We start from the raw sequence: 24,542 nt of genomic DNA, 5'->3' as shown, positions 1-24,542 counted from the left end.
TGGGGTCTGCGTGTTTGTGGGTAGCACACCATTAACTTCTCCCACCTAGTGGGGGTTTCAGTACCTGCAAAACAGCTCAAAGATATTGTTATGTGTATCCCTTAAGGGGGAACCAAGACCCTGCCCCAAGGCTGCACTAGTGTTTCTTTTGACTATTCCTCCCTTGTCTCGCATCCCCTCCCTTCTCTAATTAGCAACTGTTTGAACCTGCTCCTTGGAACTCAGGGAAGGTCATGGAGGCTGAATGAAGCCTATTTCCTGTAATCAAGAAATGGGGGACACCGATACAGGCTTTGTGCCCAGGAGCCCACAGGGTCCTGCTAGGGATCATACTCAGTGCAAGGAGATGTGGAAAATCCAGAGATAAGGAATCATGGCCTCTTACTTTCCAAGGGCTCCTACTCTATGTTGTGGGGGAAATCAGACACATTCATTAAGAGTCTGCCCGATTGAAGGATGTGAAAAGAGTTATCACAGAGGTACAACTAACATGCTGGGAAAATGTGTGGTCCATTCTCACTGGGATATCTGGAAGGGCTTCCTGTAGAAAGTGGGATTTTAATTGAACTTAAAAACAATTTGTACTTTGAAAAATTATACTCTTGAAAGAAATGAGTTGAGCAAGCGCCTGTCCTCTGATGGAGGGAGGGAAGTCTGGCCTAGTTGAGTGGAGGCGGGAAGGTGAGTGTTACGCTTAGTCTGGAAAACTCGGCAGGGTCTTCAACCCTACGGGGCTTTGAACGTTCGGTTGACTATTTTCGGTTTTATTCTTCTCGCATTGGGAAGCCATTTAAGATTTAAGCAGGGGAATAATATTCTTAAAGAAAATAACTATGACCAGGATGAATTGAAGGGAGGGAGAAACGACATACTCATTTATCTACAATTTGGGGAAGAGAGGAAGATTATCTCCAATTCATTAGATGTGCATTGTATCAGCAGGAGGGAAATAAGCAGCATATCTTGATACATAAATCCTCCTCCCATATATGCATTCTTTTTCACCAGGGAGCAAGTATTTGGCAGCCAAGTTATCTTTAAAGTAATAATAAGAAAGCTATTTGGAATAAATGTTTCAGAACCATTTGTTACTTTGCACAGACCTATGAGCAAATAGGATTGAGCTAAAGCATTTACAGTGGTATGTGGTTCTGCAGGGGCCGCCACCCTATTATATATACTTATATCTTGGCTAACCTCCAGCTGTTGCCACTGCTATTAGTCAAAGAACTGAAGTGTCAACGAGCTAATCAAAATAGCAAAGTGGGAGTCAAGAGTTTTTCCGCCCGTTTCCTAAAGTCTTAGGAAGATTGTTTCCTTTTTATTCCTTCTATTCAGAACATAAAAGCCTCCCAGACATCTAATCTTTACTAGGTCAAACATTTCAAAAGGCAGTGGGATTATTTTCCAGTTGCTTTTCAGTTTAAGGCAAGTGTTTTAGGGGCTTCCAAAGCCTCCCTCCTGAATCAATTTATGAAAAAAAAACAAAAACAAAAAATGAAAGGCATTATTAACCCAACTACATTGTCTCGGTGTAAAAATCCTAACATATAGCATAGTGGGAAAAGGTTCTGAATCATGACCTAAGAGATGTGAGTTCTAGACCCAGTTTTGTGAATGCATAGCTTGGTGGTTTTGTCAAGTCTCCTATTTAACAGGGAGGGATTCGAATTTTTCTGTATGGTTTCTGTACTATTCAGTAGTAGTGTTCACAATTACTTTTGCCTAAGGAGTTTAGAGAATGGAGAGACACATGATAATGTTGCAGGAAGAGGGACCTCTTCCAGGGCCCAAGAGTGGGCTCTTGTCTACCACTCAGAAAAGAATTTTCTGAGGAGACACACGTGCTGACAAAGCAACAGACTTCATTGGGAAGGGGTGTCCGGGTGCAGAGCAGGAGGGGAGGGAACCCAGGAGACCTGCTCTGCCGTGTGGCTCGCAGGCTCAGGTGTTATGGTGATGGGGTTCGTTTCTGGGTGGTCTCCGGCCAGTCATTCTGACTCAGGATCCTTTCTGGTGGTGCACACATTGCTCAGCTAAGATAGGTTCCAGAGAGAAGGATTCTGGGAGGTTGGTAGGACATATGGACAGGAGTCTCCTCTGTCCTTTTGACCTTTCCCTAATTCTTCCAGTTGGTGGTAGTTGGTTAGTTCCGCGTTCCTTACCAGGACCTCCTGTTTTACGATAACTCGTGAAAGTGGTTACTATCGGGCCTGGTCAGGGCAGGCAGTTTTGGGCAGTGGTTTCCCTAAAAATAAGATTGTGGTCAACAATTTTGGGTAGAAGTGATGTGTGTTACTTTTGGGCGAGAACTCACACTGCCAGTGTGAGGCTCCAGAATTCTTTCTCTCTACAAAGATGACTGAGAGAGGTGGCTTTGTCAAGCTGGGGGCAGGAATAAGGAAAACGAAGAGCAGAACTCCTAGGCAGCCCATGATGGGCATGTACAACGAGTGGGAAATGAACCTTTGTTGTTTTAAACCACTGAGATTTGGAGGAATGATTCAAGCTTATTCCTTTTTGTTTGTTTGTTTGTTTTGCAATATGCGGGCCTCTTACTGCTGTGAGAGGAAGATAATAACAATGACAAGTAGCAAAACCTCTAAAATGGAGACTATACTCCATTATAGCCAATTAATGGGAGTGGGAAGCTCGGGCTCACTGTCCAGGACATGGAAATAAAAGCTGAGGATGCTCTGAGGCATCTCTTGGATCTCTATAAGCCTCCATCATTTCTGCTGAGTAGGGTTGACAGATAAAATATAGGCTCTTCAGTTAAATATGAATGTCAGAAAAACAACGAGTACATTTTTGAAGATAAGTATGCCCCAAATAGTTCATAGGATCTACTTATACTAAAAGTGATGACTTATTATTCATGTGGAGTTCAAGTTTAACTGGGTATCCTGTACTTTTAGTTACTAAATCTGACAGCCCTACTGATGAGCCACAATGGAGGCAGTTGAGGAGCGGTACGTGCTGGCTCTCGGACAGTCAGAAATGGCTCCAGCAGACCCAGGTACAGTATGAACTGCTCTTTGGATGTAGCTCAGAAGCCATGGCCAGCCCTTGACTGCAAGTACTGCCTCGGGTTTCCCTGAGGTGGGGTAAACCTTCCTCTTAATGGCCTTTGGGTAAGTCTGGAAGACCATATCCAAGGGGAGCCCCAAAGTCAGTTTCATCCTCACAACCATGTTTCCAATTCCTGGAATTGGCTGCATGTGACTCACAAGAGCTGAGGACGTTTGTGGAAATTGAGAGTGTCATAGCTTGAACCCTTTGTAGGTAAACTTTTGCTGTTGTGAGAGTTTGAACAGGAGCAATGTGAAAGACTCCAGGTCCCCAGGTAGATAGAAATAATCCTGTTCTACCTGTGTGTATGTGACAAGTCTCTAATAGTTCACAGAGCAAATATCTGGTCTTAGACTGATCCAAGCTTGGATGTTTCTGGTGACAAGGCAAGATCGTGAGTCTGAAGTTGACCTTTTATGGCTGAGGAGACAATAAGGTGGTCAGAAGGTCAATCATGGAGGAGACGTTGGCTTCATCCATTGTGCAGGCTTGTATATGTGGTTCTATGTAGATTGTGTTTCAAAGGTGGAGCTTGTTTACAAGTATGAACATTCTCTGACGTGCTTTTTGAACCTTCATACCCAGAGCTAGAGCAGTGCCGAGGCTCTAGAAATGCCCTGGATATTCTGAGCTGTCAGTGGCATTTCCCAGGTACTGTTCCCTTGGTGCTGCTCCTGGAAATGTCCAAAGGGATTATCATCTGTCTTGTGGCGGGTCCTAGCATTGAGAAAGGAAGCTGCTGCACCAGGCTCAGAGGATCTCGGATGTGGTGGGAGGAGTAGTAGTACTACGACTCTAAATTGTATCACAGCATATCTATTCCATCTTGAGAGTGGGGTTGGGGGGTTATGAAGGGGGGCTTTTATTGTACTTTTATACATTGTACCCTTGAAACTAATTCAATTTTTTAAAATTAATTTATTTTCGGCTGCATTGGGTCTTTGTTGCTGCTAACGGGCGTTCTCTAGTTGCAGTGAGCGGGGGCTACTCTTGGCTGTGGTGCACGGGCTTCTCATTGCAGTGGCTTCTCTTGTTGCGGAGCATGGACTCTAGGCACGCAGGCTTCCGTCATTGTGGCACGTGGGCTTGGTAGATGTGGCACACGGGCTCTAGAGCGCAGGCTCAGTAGTTGTGGCGCGCGGGCTTAGTTACTCCGTGGCACGTGGGATCTTCCCAGACCAGGGCTCGAACCCATGTCCCCTGCATTCGCAGGCATATTCTTAACCACTGCTCCACCAGGGAAGCCCAATAATTCAGTTTTTTACAAAGAGAAGATTCCTAATATTATTCCAAAATTTTAAAAACATGTAGTTAGATAACACTATGAAACATTAACTGATATATTCTTTTACTATTTCTCTTTGCTCCCTGGATCTTTTTCCCCATCCAGTCAGCTAGGCACTGTGAGTTCACTGCATTAGGAAGGTAAAGACTCAGCAGAAATGAGGGAGAAAAAAAGAAAATTCTCAGCTTTGGAATGTTCACAACGGAGGCCACAGTAGAACAGGTGAGAATTCTGTGAACAAAAAATAAATGTCGTCTCAAATGCAAAAAAGTATTCTCTGCACTGGGAGGCAGGAGAGGGAGGGAGGGAAGGACTGAAGGAGAGAGATCGGTGTGGCCAGGGACATGGAGACTGTGCTTGAGAACGATATGCCCAGGAAGAGAATCAGAATCTGGAGAAGATTCAGCCTGCACGTGATCATTGCCTCCAGCCAGCCCCCTCATCTCAGATGTTGGGAAATTCAGAGAGAGAGTGGGAGTACGTCAGGAGGGCCACGCGCATAGTCTGTGTGGCAGGGGTTGTGGCCATTCCCTATTTGTGAGGAGTCCCCAGCAATTTGCAGCCTCTTCTGGAAAATGCTGGCGGACGTCTCTAGTGCTTATGTGAAAGCTTGTTCACAAACCTTGAAAGATACAGATGTAGATGACAGGTAGATGCATAGATAGAAAAATGTAATTAAATAAAAGCTCCAGGAAAGGTTTGGAAAATGCCCTTTATTGCATAGGACGCTTCTGTTGTCATATGATGTTAGACTGAGGGCCGGTCCCTTCATCCTCCTTCAGACCATGGCATTCTGTCTGCTACTCTCCCGAGGGTCCTTTCTTCTCCCTGGAAGGGATAAAGCAAATGAGGTAGAACAGGAAGAGACAAGCAGCACTCCAAGCTCTGCTGGTCAGGGTTACCCTCCAGCACTGCCTTAAAGCTCAGAGCCACACACACCACAGGGAGCTTGGCTCCAGATCAACTACCACGCAACGGAGGTTCTGGAACATTTCCATATCTCGGGGGACCTCATTTCCACGTGACTCTCTTTCATATTCCCCTTTGTCACAGAAGGCTAGGTCCAGTGGTCCGGGTGAGATCTCGGCTCAGGCCCAAGGCTCTCAGACCTCAAAGTTCTGGTCCTGCAAGGGCCCCTGTCCTCTCTTGAGACCACTCCTGGCTCTCTCTGCCGAGAAGGAGCTGCTGGCAGTACGTCCTCTAAGAGTTGAGGTCCATCGTGCAGACCCTGAGAAAACGCCTAGGAAAAGGCTCCACCTTCTTGTTGACGTCAACAGAGGTCAACGCCTTTGGTAGTGCTGGGTGTGTCCCATCGGATGCAACTGCAGAGCCATTAGGTCAACCAGCACATGTGTGCGGCCCCTTCCCTTAGACTCCTGTGGGCCCTCGTGACATAGGCTCAGAAGACTGCCAGCCTCAAGCCTTACCTCTTCCAAGGCCACACCGTCTCCAGGATCTTCTGTCCCATGAATCTCAGTTGCTGTGTGGAACTCAAAAGAGAGAAAAGAGCCTGCCTGCGGGGTCTCTTCGGGCTGGGGCCTTCTACCTTCTCTTCCTCGTCCTCCTCATCCTTCTCGTCCTCCTCGTCCTCCTCGTCCTCCTCGTCCTCCTCGTCCTCCTCATCCTCCTCATCCTCCTCATCCTCAGAGGTGGTCTCGGGTTCCACACTGCCCTCCTCCTCAGGTGTGCTCCCGGATTCCACATTGCCCCTCAGCTGGGCCATGGTGAGATGAAAGACACGGCAGCTGAAGCCCTCCAGGACGCCGAACTTCACGTGCTGCTGGAGGATCTCCAAGGTGGGGAAGACCCGGCAGCAGGCCATGCACCTGAAGCCGGTCTCCATGGTCACCATCCAGTCCGGTGTCTTGGCCCTGGGTCTCTCCTGGACTGCAGGTGACCCTGATGGGCTGCCTGGCTCTGCCCTTTCCTCATACTCTTTCTCCTCCCCAGTGGGCTCACTGTCAGACAGGAGGCTTTCGGTGGACACATCAGAAGAGGTGTCAGTGGCTAATGCACACACATCCTCAGGAAGGGTCACTTCTTCTATCCTCAGCTGCTTTTCAGGCAACTCCAAGGGTTTCTTTGTCTTCCAGGAGACAGCTACACCCTTATTCACTTGTACCTGCATGTAGTATATTTTCATGCCCCTTTCCTCTTTGTCTGGGTGCAGATCGTTCTTACAGGGTGAAGAGGGTGAGGAGGAGACACAGTGTGATGGGGGAGCGGTCTCCCCTTTTTCCTGAACCTGGGCTAGGGGTGCGGTAGGCTGGGTAGTGTCTCGATGTGATCTCCGTATTCCTGAAAAAGGAAATTAAAACCATAATAACATGCATGGGCCATGCCGGAAGCTGAGGGAGCAGGTGTGGTAGACGAGGGAGGGACATTTGCATGACGTAGCTATGTCGTGAGCTTGGTGTCTTTTGGCCGTAGGATGGAGCGGTGTATCTGGTGTCATCTGTGGGCTTTTCATGTGCGTGGGGGGGATAGTGGAGCGGTGTCTGTATACAGGGGTGTGGAGTATGGTGGTGAGGGCTGTGGTATGAGAGGGATGCGGCTGGATGCGTGTACGACGACGAGTGTGATTTTGGGAATATCGGTGGTGCATTCCTTGTGGAATGGGGCTGTGGTGCTTGGGGCTTATGTGTGCTCTCAGAAGGGCTGTGCCTGGAGGGCGGATGTATGTGTGAGCTGTGTGGACCTGAGCTGGATGGTCCTGCTCTCAGGCTGGAGGTGTATGATGCAGAACTCTGTCCTTCTCTGGAAGGAAAGGCAAAGACAAAGCCTACATTTTCTTCTGAAGGTGCTTCATCTGGTCCCTCTTCCCTCCACCTCAAGCCCAGACCTTTCCGGCCCCTGCTCCTTGACTTCCCCACCATGGTAGTACCAGGATTCACACACACCCCCAGACTCAGCTAGGATCCACACCCTCGTAACAGCTCAGCCATCCTTCCCAGGCTCCTCCACAGAGCCCTCATCACCTCTGATGACCCTGGGTTTCCTCTCAGCCTCCCTGGGATCTGTGTGCCTCCTGCCTCACAGCCAAGCACCCCCTCACCTGAGGAGCCCTGCGCCCTTACCAGCGTAGATGAGCTTGCATGGAGAAGAAGCACAGGAGAAGAATGTAGAGGCAGAGGAGACCTCCCCTGACCCTGGGCTGCAGCCTTGGGCCACCACAGTGGATCCAAGCCGAGGGGGATCCTCTTGTGACTTCGAGATTCCTGAGGGGAGAATGAAAGGCTCAGGGTGGGTTCATCAGTCCTCTGTCCAGAAGTATTTACCGAGTGTCTGGCACGTGTCAGGTGCAGTGAATACACACAGTTGAGAGTGTGGTTCCCAGTGGATCCTCCAGTATTTAATTCCAATCAGTACTTACTCTGTCACTGTCTTGTTGGTACTGTAGGCCTCGGTGGTGACTGTGAGTATGTGGGAAGAGTGAGTGATGTGTATCAGTTAAGTCTGTGGTAAGTGTGGGGTTGGCATGGGGAGCACAGTGCAGATGTGTCTTATCTGTGTCTGTGGCCATTGTGTGCATGGTTTCTGTTCACAAGTCAGGAATTCTGGGACATGTAACTTTTCCTCATTACATGGTGTGGCTTGTATTTATGGTGCGTGTTCATTCACCAAGATTCAGTAAGCAGCTACTCCTATGTATCTGGCACTCTTCCATTGTTCTAGTCTCTGGTAATGCTGCACATTCTAGTAGGGGAAGACACAGACTAAACAAAAATACAATAAATATATAATACCTGAGCTGGTGGTAAGTATATAAGGGTTGCCAGACTTAGCGAACAAGAATACAAGGCACCCAGTTAAATTTCAGTTTCAGATAAACCCAGAATAATTTTTTAGTGTAAGTATTCCCATGCAGTATTTGGTCTTACTTAGTTTTAGTGTAAGTATGGCCCATACAATATTTGGGACATACTGATACTGAAAAATTACTTGTTCTTTATCTGGAATTCAAATTGAACTGGATAGCCCATATTTTATCTGGCAACCCTGACATGGGTTAGTGAGACTGTGGTTTACTGTGGTTTGTAGAAAGCGGGTCTGGCATTACTCAAGAATGTGTTACATGGGCTTCCCTGGTGGCGCAGTGGTTGAGAGTCCGCCTGCCGATGCAGGGGACAAGGGTTCGTGCCCCGGTCCGGGAAGATCCCGCATGCTGCAGAGCGGCTGGGACCGTGAGCCATGGCCGCTGAGCCTACGTGTCCAGAGCCTGTGCTCCGCAACGGGAGAGGCCACAACAGTGAGAGGCCCGCGTACCACAAAAAAAAAAAAAAAAAAGAATGTGTTACAAGTGTGGTGTGTATGACACGTGACTGGTTCTTATAGAGGTATTTAGCGATGGCTGAAGTTAGCTGTGTTTGTGCGAGATTTGAGGAGATAAATATATGTATATAGTGTGTGTGTGTGTCTATATACATATCTCATCTCCAGCGTTTGGTGTTGGAGGCGAGGATTGTGATACAGGTGGGTTGTATGAGAACGTAGTACAGGAGGGATCCGTGTATATATCTCCATATGCTGTGTGTGGTTTACTAAGGAAGTTATATGTGGGGTGTGTGATATTTTTGCTGTATCAGAGTGTACATGGGTGTATGAGTTACTGTCTCATAAAACACCCCTGAGAAGAATTCTGTATACACTCTTACGTACACCGAGTGTCAGCCAGGTCCAGGCAGGGTGACAAGAACTTTACCATGCAGACTTTATATCTGGTAAGCACTCTACCCCCATTCATCCCGCAGTTCTCTGCACTACCACACACACACACACACACACACACACACACACACACACACTCACACACACACACACACACACACAGGAACATAGAGCAAAATATTCTGAATGGTCAGGGGCAGTCATTGCCTTCCCCAGCCTGTCCCAGCCACTGCCTGGAAATCTGCCTGCTGTCTAGAGCTCCATTCCCAGGGCCCATCCTACAGTCTCCAGGACCCTGGGCCTGGTAGGAGCTACTGGGCTCTAATCTGGGGCAGAGGCCTCTAGCTGGAGCTCTGGGGTGACCACCCCTCTCCCAGGGCAAGCTACTCGCCTACATTTAATGCACGCAGGCACCCCGTGGCCCGTGGCTCTCAGAGCACCCCCCAGGACCTTGAGGCCATTTCTCACCCCCTCCCACGCCGTCTCAGTCTCTGGAAAACCCTTCCCTTCCCTTGATCTCCTTTGGGAAATTCTTCCTGTTGAAGGAATAAAACCTCCTTGCTTTCAATATGACACCATCCCTAGACAAACAATCTTCTTTCAAAGTGCATTCCACTTGTCAAGATATTTTTCAACAGGGCCTTCAACTCATGGGGCTTCTCTTTCCACTTTGGTAAAAGAGGCCAAGCAACTCATGGGTCTCTCTCAGCATCCTTGCATCCTTCACATCCCCCACCTCATGACCCCAGGGAAAGATCCAAGAGAATAAGAGAGAAATCGGGGACTGAGAAAAGCTGCACCTCTAGGTCTGTGCAAGCAGGATGCAGCCTGCTGTGAGTGCGACAAAGCTCCAGGCCCGGCTGCCCCAGGAGAGAGTCCTCAGACCAGCGGAGCTGACCTCCCATCTCCCAGGGGGCATCTGGCCGTTCTGTGCCGTCTCACACCACAGGGACCCTCCGGATGGATACGGCAGCATCAGTGAGACAAGGTCTCTCGCTCCCTGCTTCACAGGTGACACGTTCTCAGTCCCCCGCTTCCTAGAGAAGGTTCAGTTGGGCAGAAACCCATGTGCCCCAGACAAGTTGCCCCCCACATACCTCCTCCGTTCTCGGCAGTTTCCTGGGACTCTTCATTTTCCAGATGTTTCCTCTTTTGTCGCCGTTCCATCGTACCAACTAGAAGTCTCCCTTAGAAGATGCCTCAAGAGATGTCCAACTCCTCCTCTTCCCTACAGGTTGGCCCTTGTTGGCTCTTGGGCAATCCGTTGAAATGATTCAATACAAACAAAAATAGTCAAGTCTCCTAAATGGCTGAAAAACTTGTGCCACTTAGTGAACCAGCAGTACTGCCTAGTGCTCACCAGGGCTGTTATGTTTGCAAGGTTGCCAGGCGCACAGCGGAATTCTGTGACCTCAGTGCTGACATCAGAGCATTCGGTGGACCTGGGTTGAGCACAGTGTCTGCAATAGCTCAGGCCCCATTTTCAAGAACAATTCCTTTTTCCCAGCTGAACCTTTCCCGTGAAAGGGGAAGGTTCATACCATATCTATTATAAATTGTATCATACCATGTCTATTATAACATTCACATTTTGATTGGACATCTTTGAATGTCTTTTCTAGAGAGATTTAATATGAATATTTTAAATGGTCTCCAGTTTCCCTGTGGATTATTGACATTTTAAACTCTGCACTTCAATTTTCCCTCAATACGTGTAATTTTGTCACGGCTATTTCTGTACTTAAAGATGAGGAACTATATAATTGATTTCTTCACTTTTTCCCCATCTCTTGCCAAGGTACTGCATTTGATTGTATCTTATGAATGAGTGAAAAATGCTAGTCCTTGAGTCAGGACATTGGGCCCTTTACCAAGTAACTCAACCTATCTGGGCTTCAGCTTCTGTATGTGCGATCAAGAGGCTTGGACTAGCTGACTTTTCAAATGCTGTGTTTCTTTGATTCACTCTCACTTACTGATCTGCTCCTTAAGAAGAGGGTCTGTTCTCATAAAGAAACAGTCTTTTCCTAACCTTGGGTTGGGCGGAGTTTAACTGTTCGTACTCAGTCTGTTAGTTATATTTCCTTCTACGTATGCTTAGCTCTAAATAATTTATATGGCTCTTGTGACAATTTTTAGATCTTCTTTTTTTCTTATTTTCTTTTACAGTTTCTAATTTGTTATCACCAGTGTAGAGGGGCCTGATTGATTTTCAAAATTTATTGATCTTGTATGTGTGTGCCTTGTTGAACCGTCTTACTAGTTCCTGCTAGTCTATCTGTGGGTTCTTTTGGGTCTCCTAGATAAATGAGCATATTAAATGTAAATAATGTGTTCTTTGGATAAAGTTTATTTTATTTTTTTTTATTAGTTTCTGCTTTATAACAAAGTAAATCAGTTATACATATACATCTGTTCCCACAGTCCTTATCTCATGCATCTCCGTCCCTCCCACCCTCCCCATCCCACCCCTCCAGGCGGTCACAAAGAAAGGATTTCTAGTAAAAAAAAAAAAAAACAAGCTAGATGCATGGAGGTTCCCTGGGGGAAAGAGCTTGGGAGCATGGGTTTTGGGCATACCTGTTTCTAAGGCAGACAGTTCTATGTATGGAATGAAAAAATACAAATTTTGAAGTTGTATACAGAAATGGTATCTAAAGCTATGGGAATGAAAGAGGTTGCTTATGGTGAATGTATAGTGTGAGACAAAGCAACTACAACACTTAGGAGCTGGGCAGCGCAGGGGGAGCTGGCTAAGGGGACTGAAGAGTTGGCAGAGTTGGTGGAAAACCAAGACAGGATAATGTCAAGATTGCCCACAAAAGTCTTTAAGGTGGAGGCAGTCAGCTGAAAGTGTAGATGAGGACTTGAAAGGTCCACTGGATCTAGCAACATGAATGGCACTAGTGACCTTAGCAAAACCACTTTTTTCTTTAATAGGGTCTTGGCTCAAATATTTACAGACTGGTTTTTCACCTCCATGAATGTCCAACAGGACATTTGATAGTGTGTTGGACGCTGAATTTGGGATGTCCTTCATTGTATGTGATGCCCCATGCATTGCAGGATGTCAAATGTCATAGCACAATCCAGTCATTGAGATGATAACACACGCAAACATTAATTACTCTGATTGAGAACTATTGCTGCTAAGACATCAGAGAATTGGAATCCCAAAATCCAAGCCAAGCCATAGTTTTAGCAGCACACCTGGGAATGGAAATCCACAAAGTCTTCCTGGAAGGGGTGGAATGGAACAAGTTTAATCAGGACAACAGCCTCACTTAGGTGTTTATTTGTTTTATGGAAGAATTCTACAAGCAGAATCCTAAAGTGAACATTTTTCAGAGTTCTGCCGTTGTTTCTGATGAGACACTTTCCATATAACAATATAGTTCCGGAGAAATAAGGATGTTAGGAGACCTTAGATTCAACATACCTATAAGATAAGACCTATAACACATGCATTGGTATTGCATCTAATGGTGGTGTCATTGATGCCAGTAACAATAGTTATCATTTACTGAGCTGTTGTGTAAGTGGCTGGGTTGAGATTCCCTAGAAGCTGCTTGAGACAAGGACCCAGATGCACATGATTTTTGAGAGTGTGCTCTTTAAGGTAAGCCTGTAAGGGAGTCAGGGAAGCAGAAGGAATCATCGAAGAATGAGCGCTCAGATAAATTCATGGCCTGACTCACAGGGTGCTCTGGAGGGATTATACTGCAGAGTTGTCCCACTGTCCCACTTTGAGGCAAGAGGTGGGACTATGGTAGCCCTAGGCCAGTCAGGCATTGGTTGCCGCCTCCAAGCCAAAGTCGTTAGGCTGGTGGGCAGGGAGGCAGGGTGAATCACTCTGGTGTGCCTGTGCCTGCTAGCTCCTTCATTCACACCAGCTGGAGAATGGATGATGAATTAAGGGTAAAGGGGACCTGGGTGGGGTGCTCACAGTCTTTATTACAATGCCAGACACCTAACATACATTATTTCCCTTTTATTTTGAAACAATCTCAAATTTACAGCAAAGTTGCAAGCATAGTACAAATGGCTTTCCCTCTCCTCCCAACCATTTGAGAGTAAGTAGCTGACCTAATTCTCCATCATCCTTGAGTACTTTTTTAATGATTTACAGAATTTTATTATTTAAAAAAATTTTTTTAATTGAGATATAATTGACATATGACATTATATTAGTTCCAGGTGTGCAACATAATGATTTCATATATATTGCAAAGTGATCACTGTAAGAAGTTAACATCTATCAACACATAGTTATTTTTTTTCCTTGTGATGAGAATTTTTAAGATATATTCACTTAGCAACTTTCAAGTATACAGTACAGTATTTTTATAGTCACCATGCTGTACATTTACATCCCCAGGACTTACTTATCTTATAACTGAAAGTTTGTACATTTTAATCATCTTCACCCATTTTGCTCACCCTGCAAAAAGCACTTTTGGTGGAATAACAGGACAGAATCCATGTTGGAGTAGGTTGGAAAACAAATGGGAAGTGAGGAAGTGGATACTGGATGTGTAGCAACTCCACAAAGAAGCTCAACTCTGAAGGGGAGTAGACAGCATGAGAGATGGAAGATGAGATGGAGGTTGTGTTTGAGTGTCAGCAGAAGGATCGAGTGGAGAAGCTGAAGAAGTAGGAGAGGGGTTAAGGATGACCACAGGATGGAAGTCTAGGAGCAGGGAGGACGGATCCATTCTTGAAATACACTTCGGTAGGAAATTAGGGGGGAAAAATTGTACCACCTCAGATTCCAGAGAAATGGAATTTAGAAAGATGTAATATAAGCAAAGGGCAACAGAATTGCGTGGCTCTTTTTAATGAGAACTTGGAAAACTCCTACTGGGACTAACTATGCACGGAATCCATTCCCACCTGCATAATCCAAGAAAGACTAATTACTCAGAGTGACTTCAATCAAGAGGGTAATACTAAATAAATAAGGAGCCACTGTGTCTTTATTGTAGCTTTATATGGAGCCCTGGTCATCGTATCGGCATCACCAAATTGTGAACACTGGAGCTTCTTACTCCAAGATGCAAGTCTTGATGGTTTCTATTCGAAGCCAAAAGAGAGATTGATTTCTGTGGAAGACTGAAACAGATGACCACAAATTCTTTGGGCTCCTTTCATCAAGAGGTGGGGTCCATTTCTCCACCCCTTGACTCTGGGCTGCCTTTGCTGGTGCTTTGGACCACAGAATGTGGCCAAAGTGCTCCTTCCAAGGCTAGCCCTGAACGGAGGTGCCCCATCAGCCAGCCAGCACCAACCGCCAAGGGTGTGAATAAGGCCGTCCTGGACCACCCCGCTCAGCCAGCCTGTGCTGAATGAAGGAAGCCACGTGAGCAAGCCTTGACCATATACATGTTAGAATAAATCGTTGTGTTAAGCCACTGGCGTTTGAGGCAGTTTGTTACGCAGCTATAGTTACCTGGAACTTTGCCTGTCGGGGGAATTTCCCATCTGGCTAAGCCACAAGAATTTTCTTGCCAGCTGCACCGAGGGACACCCCAAGTGGTAACGTTCATTGCCCTCAGTGTGTTTGTTCTCCGACCCACTTCTTCCTACCTGTTACCATCTCTGTATTGGGAATACCAGCGTTTATTCCTTTAAATGCCATTTATCTTTTAAAACCGATTTTAGTTTCGTCCCCTTCCAAGTGGAGTTGCCTGCCCTTTGGACTATGAGACGTGCAAAGCCCCGCGCAATGCCTGGATGTTCAGTAAAGAACATCCGACCCGACTGCTCTAGGTACCAAGCGGGCGCCTCTCCAGACTGACTCAACCCCGCTCCTAACCTGTTCCCCGCTAACGCTCTGGGCTGTCACGCAGGGAACCTCCATCTGCCCTGGGGCTCTAGGACTTTCGATATTATTGATACTATTATTCGAACGTGGGCGGCGTCCCTGCCTCTCCTCTGGTTCGGCGCCAGCTCGGCCGGTCGGAAGGACCCTCCGGCACCCCCCGGCGCCGCCCCCACGCAGCGCTTCCGGTGCCCCGCCCCCCGCGGGCCGGGGTGACGGGCGGGTCGGCTGCGTGCGCAGCAGGACGGGCCTGTGGGTCGCACGCGTCCTTCCCCCACGGGCCCGCGCGCTGCTTGGCCGCGACCGGAAGCCTCAGGTGCGTGAAACCGGAGGCGGGGCAAGGCGGGGCGGGGCAGGCAGCGTGGGCCCCGAGGACAGGCAGCGGGCGGGGACCTGAGACCCTGGGGCGGTGCGCACGGCTGGCGCTGCACGCCCTCAAGTGTCCGGTCAGAGCTTGGGAAGACCTAGCTCCACGGTTAGGAACGGATTATCCGGAACACTGGAGGGTCAAAAAATTAGACATGTTGGGTGCCAGCCCTGTGCGCGCCCACCGAGAAGCAAAAAGGCGAAATCAAACAGGCACACGGCTGTCCTGAGACTGGATAAGTTATGTACTAAGAGGTGGCAAGATGGCAAGATAAAACTTGGGGAGGATTTTTTGAAGGCGCTGGGCCTGCCTCGGAGGGTAGGTGGGGTCCTGTTATTTTTTGCTTTCTGTTCGATGATGGAGAAGCAGGTTTGGTAAATGCAAAGTGGTGGTAGAAGTGTCCCCCCAACCCCTGAACATGGAAATATGATTGTCCTCTGATTCAAAAACGATAAAAATGAATAATTAAAAGGTAAGAGTAGAGATATGCCAAGTTAAAGAGACAAAATTTTATCAGGCCTTCAGGACTTGACAGTATCCTGACAACTAAAAAAAGACTGTACATCATGCAGCTGGAGGTCTGATCTGTTTTTGAAGCATGGAGTAAAAGAGAGGTGCGCCTGACCGGATGAATCCAGGCCTCCTCTGGGAGAGACAGGGTGTCCTGGCGTTAACAGTGGGATCTCTCCGGAGCCCAGGAGCTGAGAGGCGCTTTCCTCAAGGCTCATTCCACCAGACAGTGAAGTCGTATAACTCCATCCTTTTGTCCGGATTCAGTATTCACCAAGCAAACTTATGATGAGAGGGTAGTTGGACAGGCCGATCTGAATATCCGGTTGATAGCCTATAGTTCTCTTTGTAAATTAATAAATTGGCATTCAGGTTTTCTCAGACATCCCTGTGTTCCCACTTTCTCTCACTCTGTGTGTGATTCTTTCTTGTCCTACGGGGCTCAGTGGAAATGTTACATCCTCACAGGGTCCTATTTGTTTATGTGTTCAGGTGCCTAGAACAGTTTCTGGCACATAGTAGGCGCTCAGCCTAACTCCCTCGACTTTCAGTCTGCTTCTCTCTTTTTTTTTTTTTAATTGGAGTATAGTTGCTTTACAATGTTGTGTTAGTCTATGCTGTACAGAAAAGTGAATCCGCTATACGTATACATATATCCCCTCTTTTTTGGATTTCCTTCCTATTTAGGTCACCAAAGAGCACTGAGTAGAATTCCCTGTGCTATACAGTCGGTTCTCATTAGTTATCTGTTTTATACATAGTAGTGTATATATGTCAGTCCCAATCTATCCCACCCCCCCTTTCCCCCTTGGTGTCCATAGGTTTGTTCTCTACATCTCTGTTGATATTTCTGCTTTGCAAATAAGGTCATCTGTACCATTTTTCTAGATTCCACATATATACGTTAATATACGATATTTGTTTTTCTCTTTCTGACTTACTCTCAGTCTGCTTTTTTGGTCACTTTTTTGATGAAGCCTAGCCTGACAACCCTATATGAAATTGCAGCCTGGGGACTTCGCTGGCGGTTCAGTGGTTAAGGCTTGGTGCTTCCACTGCAGGGGGCATGGGTTCAATCCCTTGTAAGGGAACAAAGATCCCACATGCCTCGTGGCCAAAATAAATGAATGAATGAATAAATAAATAATAAATGAAATTAAATTAAATAGCAGCCCAGTTCCTCTCACATACACGTTTCCTACGTTCCCTTTCCTTTTTCATATGGTCCTCATCACCTCCCTGGATTTGGTTGACTGATGAATCCCAAGTGCCAAGAACAATGTCTGTTGCGTAGTAGATGCAAGCTCTCTTGAATTAATATCTTTGCTGTGTTTCACTCACACCGTATCCACAATGCCTGGATGAATACAGATATTTTGAGCACTATTAATACATTAATTGGATCAATTCTGGAGCCCTTAGTTACCATCTCTTCAGCTCTGTGCCATTGGCTGCTGGTAGCCAAAGACTCTCAAGTTCAATGCAGTCAAAACGGACCAGTTATCTTCACCCCATATCTCCTCTTCCTATGAAATCTGTCCTAGGAAATGTCACCTCTTTCCACCCATTTCCCAGGCCAGAAGTCAGGGTATGCATAAAATGAATAAAAGAGGTAACATCCTGTGTACTTTCTATGTGCCAGGCACTCTTAAAAGCACTTTACATGTATTAGTTCATTTAATCCTGATATGAGTCCTGTCATTACCCACATATTACAGATAAGGGATCTGCGGCACAGAAAAGTCAACTAATCTGCCTTAGCTGGGAAGAGACAGAGTTGGGATTTGAATGCTGGCTCGTAATCATACCATAAAGGACCCTTGACTTCTTTCTGTCACCCTCACTGAACCAATGACCAAATAGCAAGATTCTCCCTGCTTAAATCTCTAGGCAATGTCTCTGAAGTATACATCTGTAAAACTCTTCAGCACCTCCTCATCACCCTCAGGGTGAAGTTCAAGTATTTAACATGGATCTTTTTGGCTGGAGGCTTGTGGGATCTTAGTTCCCGGACCAGGGATCAAACCCATGCCCCCTGCAGTGAAAGCACAGAGTCCTAACCACTGGACCACCAGGGAAGTCCCTAACGTGTATTTTAAGTCTCTTCATAATCTGATCTCTACTTCTGCCTCCTTATCTCTTGCAGCTCCCCATTCCTGCACTCTTAAATACCAGCCAATTGAATTAAATTCTTCGAATTCTTTGAATGGGTCTTCTTTTCCTCCAAGCTATTGTACTTTGTTGGAATACTTTTCCTTACCCCTTCTATGTCTCAACTTCAATGTCACTTCCAATCATGAGAAGGTTAAATGGCCTTCTAATGTACTTACCCTGTCATAGCACTTATGACACCGTATTTTAATTATCACCTTCCTTGGTTTTTAGTGTCTCCCACTAGATAGTGAGTTCCTTGAAGGCAAGGACCAGTCTGTGACCTTAATGTTCTCCTGTCCATCCCTTCTCAGTGTCTGCTACCCTCGTTCAGGCCCTCATTATCTCTAACTGGGACAACTGCATGGGTCGGTTAAACCGCCTCCCTGCCCCTAGTCTATCTGTTTTTAATCCATGCTCAACACTGCCAGCAGAAGCAGTTTTGTATAATGGCTGACTTAACACTTTCCCACTTAAAACACCTCACTAGATCCAGCTGCTTTTAGAAAAAGGCCAAATGCTTTAGAATTACATGAATTTGTCTCCTCCCCTTCTTTATTCTACCTTGTGCCTAGTAGGCACTCCATAAACATTTGTTCAGTGAAGGAGGGACTGTATCAAATTTGGTCAAACAGAACCAAGAACAAAGAGTTTAACCAAAGAAACGGCATCTGGCTGCAGAGGCTTCCTAGGACAGCACAGCCAAAGATTTCAGTGGAGCTGGAAGACTGGTAGTGGAAGTCCTTTGAGGAGGGAGTCCCCAAGACATGCCTTACTGTTGGAGGACTCTCTGTCTTTGCATTTGCCTGGAACATGCTACACCCATCAACGTGGTAAAAAACATCAGATTTCGAGACTCAGTTCAAGTATCCCTTCCTCTGTTACACCTCTCCTGACCTTTCTAGATAGAGTGTAAATTGGTTCAGCTTTTCTGTAGCATAATTTATCAAGATATGTCAAGAGTGATGAAAATATGAAGACTTGTTACCCTAGGAATTGTGCATCTAGGATATAACTACAAAAGAATGTGGCCTAGTTCTGGGCTTTAATAACCCAGTCCTTCCCAGGTCTTTAACCTAAAGGAAAATTATGACCATTCTAAGAACTGAAATCGGAATAGAATGGTTTCTTTACAACCATAACTAGTCAAAATACTTCATTATTATAGCTAGTATTTTCAGCCTTTTCATCAGCACTGCTAACACAAATAATGTGTAAAGTGTCAAAACATAATAAAATTGTTCCTAGCCTTTCTATTTAACCTTGCTACTCTGACCACCTCTCCCCTGACTTCAGGGGGTCCATCCTAATTTAATATTGATCTAAATAAAACAGGCTGCCAGTAAACATGTATCTCAAAGTTAAATAGGAATTATTTTTAATGTACTACAAGGACATAATTAAAGCTTTTCAGACAGATGTTCATGAATACATTGTTAATAACATAGAAAAACTAGAGACCATCTAAACTTACAAACTGAGAGATTGGTTGAGTAAACGGTGGTGTTATCTTGACAATGGAATGTAACACGACATTAAAACGGATGTAAAAATAGGTTTAACATTGAATGAAATGAGTATGGTTCCACTTTTGGTGGGGAAAAGTGTGTGTGTGTATTTTACACATGCACATAAAAAAAATGGGTACACACTGAAGTGTTAATTGGGATTATCTCCGGGTGGTCATGTTATGGTTTCTTTTATTTTGCTCTTTTTGCTTGTCTGTATTTTCTCATTTTTCTCAAATAATGTGTATTACCTGTGAATTCAAAATAATTTGTTTGTCTTTGAGATATATTACATAATGTATTTTCAGCTTTATTATTTGAAAAATCTGTGCCCTTATTCCACTTCAACTAAAACAGTTTGAGGTTTGTTTGATTTATTTCCTTTGAGTACTCTGTTGTACAATTTTTGCTAAAGACTAATGATAAGGCTAAAAGGCAAGAAAAGCAACCAGACTGGATACTTAAATAAGTTTGGATTAAATAACCAAGAACTGATAGCTACAAACTAGAATTTAATTTTCTTTTTCTCAATCATTAATTTGTTTGTCTTCCATTTTTAAAAGCATGCTGATCCCATTTTCAATGAAGAATTGCTTCCAGTTACTTTGTAACCTCAAGGTCCCAGCAGCTGGTTTTAAAGACACAGTTAAAAGTGGGCTCATTTTACAGTCAGTTTCCAATGATGTTTACCAAAACCTGGCTGTAGAAGACTGGATCCATGACCATATGAATCTAGAAGCCAAGCCGGTTCTTTTCTTTTGGAGGAATTCTCCCTCTGTTGTAATTGGTCGGCATCAGAACCCTTGGCAGGAATGTAACCTGAATCTGATGAGAGAAGAAGGTGTAAAACTAGCTCGGAGGAGAAGTGGAGGAGGAACAGTCTACCATGATATGGGTAACATCAACTTGACTTTTTTTACAACCAAAAAAAAGTACAATAGGATGGAAAATCTAAAATTAGTTGTTAAAGCTCTGAAGGCTGTCCAGCCGCAGCTGGATGTGCAGGCTACCAAAAGGTTTGACCTTTTCCTTGATGGACAGTTTAAAATCTCAGGAACAGCTTCCAAGATTGGCCAGACCGCTGCTTATCACCACTGCACTTTGCTATGCAGTACCAATGGGACCTTCTTGTCATCTTTGCTGAAGAGCCCTTACCAAGGGATCAGGAGCACTGCCACTGCGAGCACACCTGCCTTAGTAAAAAATCCTATGGAAAAAGATCCCACTCTGACCTGTGAAGTAGTGATAAATGCTATTGCCACAGAGTATGCTGCATCTCATCAAATCGATAATCACATTCACCTAATAAACCCAACAGACGAGACGCTGTTTCCTGGAATAAACAGCATAGCCAAAGAACTACAGGCCTGGGAGTGGATATATGGCAAAACTCCAAAGTTCAGTGTAAACACTTCCTTCACTGTGTTATATGAACATTCACACTTGGAAATTAAAGTATTCCTAGACATAAAGAACGGAAGAATTGAAATCTGTAATATTGAAGCACCTGACCATTGGTTGCCGCTGGAAATACGTGACAAGTTAAATTCAGGTTTTATTGGTAGTAAATTTTGCCCAATTGAAACGACTGTGCTTACAAGTATATTACATAGAACATGTCCAGAAGATGATGAACTACACAGTAAATGGAATATGCTCTGTGAAAAAATTAAGGGAATAATGTGATTCCAAGTAAATTTCTTAATATTGACAGTTTCAATGAGAGAATTTAAAATGTCTACAGTACATTGTATGTCTCTTAAAATAAAAAAGATCTAGTCTCCTTCAGTAACTTCTCCCTATTTGAAATTGTCTATCACCTATCCTAGTCCATATTTTCCATTGACCTCTAAGATACTCTCTCTCTGTCTTTATTGATTTTAATACCTGGCTGCATCTGTATTTCACCTCCTTTCTCTGTTACCATCTTGGGGTTGTATACCATATGGGACACTCTGACCTCAGAGTTAGTTCTCTTTCTTACCACTAGGGAATATAACCCCAGCTTCTTGCCACCTGATACCTTAAACTCTAAAATTCTCCCATTTCATTGTTTCCTTATCCTTCCATCCTCTCCCATTAAATCAAGCTTATTGCACTTTTCTAAGCCAATAACTTTTCCTCAGTCTCTTGCTTCAACTCCACTTCTTACCAGCATTCTCATTTGTTTCTCTTGACCTATCATAGCCACCCTTTTTTTTTTTCCAACAATTGATTTCCACTCCTATACCCAGATGGCAGGCAATGCTAGAAGAAAATTCACATCATCTATAGTTTTCAACTTGTATTTCTTTGTTCTGTTGGTGCCAGATTCGACTCACCCGTTGACTCCCCCTCATTCTTCAGAGGCCTTATTCATAAATGTTCCCACTCTTCCTAAGCTCAGAATTCCATTACTCTTGATCTGGTCGCAAACCTTGATTTATAACTTGAGAGAGTGGAGGCTTTCAGAAATGAGCTCCTTCAGCGCCCCCATGTTCTCTACTTCAACTTTTCTCATTTCATTCAATCTCAAAGAATTGGCTTGAGAATTGGCTTGTGGCTTTTTCCTCTCCAGCTTGTTTGTGCTTTGTATGTACTGTCAGTTATTTATCTCCTTTATCTTGCCTAACTCTCTCGACTTTTACTGGATCTTTAGCCTTAGTGAATAGACATGCTCATGTCTCCCCTTTCCCGAAGACTCCTGCTCAAGGCTTTACTCTGTTTATCTCCTACTCTGTTTATCTCCATCACTTCATTGCCAAACTTCTTCAAAGGGTACCACCACTGCCAACCATTTCCTGTCTCTACAGTTCACTCACATACTCCTCTTATTTCTACAGTAGTTCCTACATGTTTATTGAGTGTCTACTCAGGTACTTTGCTAGTTGTTGGATGTTCATGGTGAGTGAAAGCGACATGCTCACTGAGCTTAAGAACTGACAGTTTATAGTAGTGGTTTCAAACTTTTTAAAAACTGGAGTAAAAAATGTATTTTGTACTGTGCACCAGCACACACATATGTTGCCTATACCTAACAAGTTTCACAATACGATGCTTATCCTTTACTACTTACTTATCTGATATTTTATATTCAATTTTATTTCTTTAAAAATTGACTTTATGACCCATTAATAGGTCAAGACTTGAGTTTTTTAAAACTAGGGAAAGAAATCAGTAAATGCTTACAAAATGAGAAAAGTATGAAAGAAAAGTCCAGGCAGTTAGACAATACGGGCTCCCTAGCTAGAGCGATCAGGGACCTGACATTGAAGCTGAGCCCTGAGGAATGAGAAGTGGAGCAGGCAGGAGAGTAATACGGATTTACCGGTTATCTATTGCTACGTAACAAGCCACTCCAAAACTTGGTAGCTTAAAATAACAACAGTCATTTATTCAGTCCAAGATCAAGGTGACGGCAGGTTTGGTTTCTTCTTCTTTTTTTAAAAAATTATGTTTTAATTTGGCCACACCTGGCAGCTTGTGGGATCGTAGCTCCCTGACCAGGAATTGAACCCGGGCCCTAACAGGGAAAGCGCCAAGTCCTAACCACTGGACCGGCAGGGAATTCCCAGGTTTGATTTCTTCTGAGGCCTGTCTCCTTGGCTTACAGGTGGCAACTTCTTGCTGTGCCCTCACATAGTCTTTCCTCTGTGTGCGTATCTGTGTCCAGATGTCCATTTCTTATAAGGACACCAGTCATGTGGGATTAGGGCCACCCTAAAGACATCATTTTAACTTATTTCTTTGAAGACCTTATTTCCAAATATGGTTACATTCTGAGGTACCAGGGGCTGGGATTTCAACGTGTGAATTTCTTGGGGGGGGGGCCTGCGGTTTGCACAATTCAACACATAACAGGGGTTTCAGGACTCAGAGACCTTCAGACATCTTCGCCTGAAACAACCAGTGTTTGGCTATCACATTAATTTCAGTCCTCTTAGGAGATCTTCTCCTTTCATGTATCTCAGTGGATCCAGATCCCATCCTTGTTTCTGAGTGGCTGTGGGGAGCAGGGGTGGACATACAGGGTTTTGCTGCAGCTGGTTATCTCAAAATGGGAGCAGGGTAAGGGAAGGGGATTTTTCAAGTTGCTCCTGGGACAAACACAGGTGCCAGGCTAGCTGTTCTTCATTTGAGGCAGGTTTCATGGGCAGGCCCCATTGTTCTTTGCAATATTAAATACCAAGTAAACAAAATTCTGAAGGGGTTGTTCATGGGCCCGTTTTTAAGCACTACATTTGTCACAACAACTGAAAATTATTTTCTAAGAAAGGTATAAAAACCCTGACATGATGTGCTTGGTGCCATAAAGCAGCCATGATTTTCTGATACCCTTTGTTTCTCGAGAGAGAGGACGACATCAGGTGAAGGCTTCAGGTTCCAAAAGGGAAATCTGACGGGCATTCCTGGAACACATGGATTAAAGGCATGTTTTGCAGGTCGATTCTGCAGAACTTTCTGTATGTCTGCATATGAGGATGAAGGGGAGGGAGGAATCAAGAATGACTCCTAGATTTCTTACTTAAGCAACTGGACGGATGGGGGTACATGGGAGCAGTGGGGGAGTGTGTATCCAAAGTTCAGTTGGGACCTGTTATGTTTGAAATGCTTGTGTTTCTGAGGTGCCAGGTGAAATACCAAATAGGCAGCTGAATATGTGAGATTCGAATTCCAAGAAGTCTTGGCTTAATAGGAGTTGACAGCATGTAAATCGTATCGTATATCATGAAAATGGATAATTGTGGACTTTTGTAATTCATCTAAAGTTTAAAGGTTTAGCATCCAAGACCCCCATGTTTGGGGAGTCCTCCAACTTACAAATCTTGGTGGGAGGTGGAGCCCACCTTTTGGAGGAGGCCATCAAGAGGATGTGACCGCCAGCTGTCCTTCAAACTGGACCCAGGCAATCAGAGGCTCCTAACCTCCTCCCCTGTCCTTGGAATGTATGTTCTGCCCACTGTTCCTGTACCAGGAGTCCACCAGGTCTGGCTTAACTCAAGCTTTCCCCTGTTGCCATGCAGAGCAGGCTGCCACCGTAAGGGCATTCGAGAAGCTGAGTACCATTTATGGATACCCTTGTCCAACATACAGTGACTGGGCAGTCACATTTTAAAGGTCATGATATGCAAGTGTAAAACAAAAAATGTTGCCCACCATCCAGCTCTACAAGGCTCAAGT

The 24,542-nt window shown here is 45.0% G+C and overlaps 2 protein-coding genes across 6 annotated transcripts in view; both read left to right on the top strand.

The window, feature by feature from the left end:
* Positions 1–24,542, top strand: part of LOC132502212 (zinc finger protein 234-like) — a 258,802-nt gene that overhangs the window by 61,306 nt on the left and 172,954 nt on the right.
* LOC132502201 (lipoyltransferase 1, mitochondrial-like) overlaps positions 1–24,542 on the top strand; it is a 37,685-nt gene that overhangs the window by 8,406 nt on the left and 4,737 nt on the right. For 2 of the 5 annotated variants that reach the window (XM_060118046.1, XM_060118045.1), the window contains one exon: positions 19,946–21,170. In XM_060118046.1, the coding sequence (XP_059974029.1) occupies positions 19,946–21,068 (1,123 nt within the window). In that variant the 3' untranslated portion in view covers positions 21,069–21,170. Of the gene's footprint in view, positions 1–15,058; positions 15,163–15,211; positions 15,532–19,945; positions 21,171–24,542 lie in introns of those variants that run through there. The other 3 variants (XM_060118047.1, XM_060118048.1, XR_009534411.1) reach the window with 3 other exon arrangements.

This window comes from Mesoplodon densirostris, chromosome 14 (genome assembly GCF_025265405.1).
Source record: "Mesoplodon densirostris isolate mMesDen1 chromosome 14, mMesDen1 primary haplotype, whole genome shotgun sequence".
Classification (NCBI taxonomy): Eukaryota; Metazoa; Chordata; class Mammalia; order Artiodactyla; family Ziphiidae; genus Mesoplodon; species Mesoplodon densirostris.
Note: the sequence above shows the minus strand (reverse complement) of the source record. Positions and strands in the feature narration are given on the sequence as shown.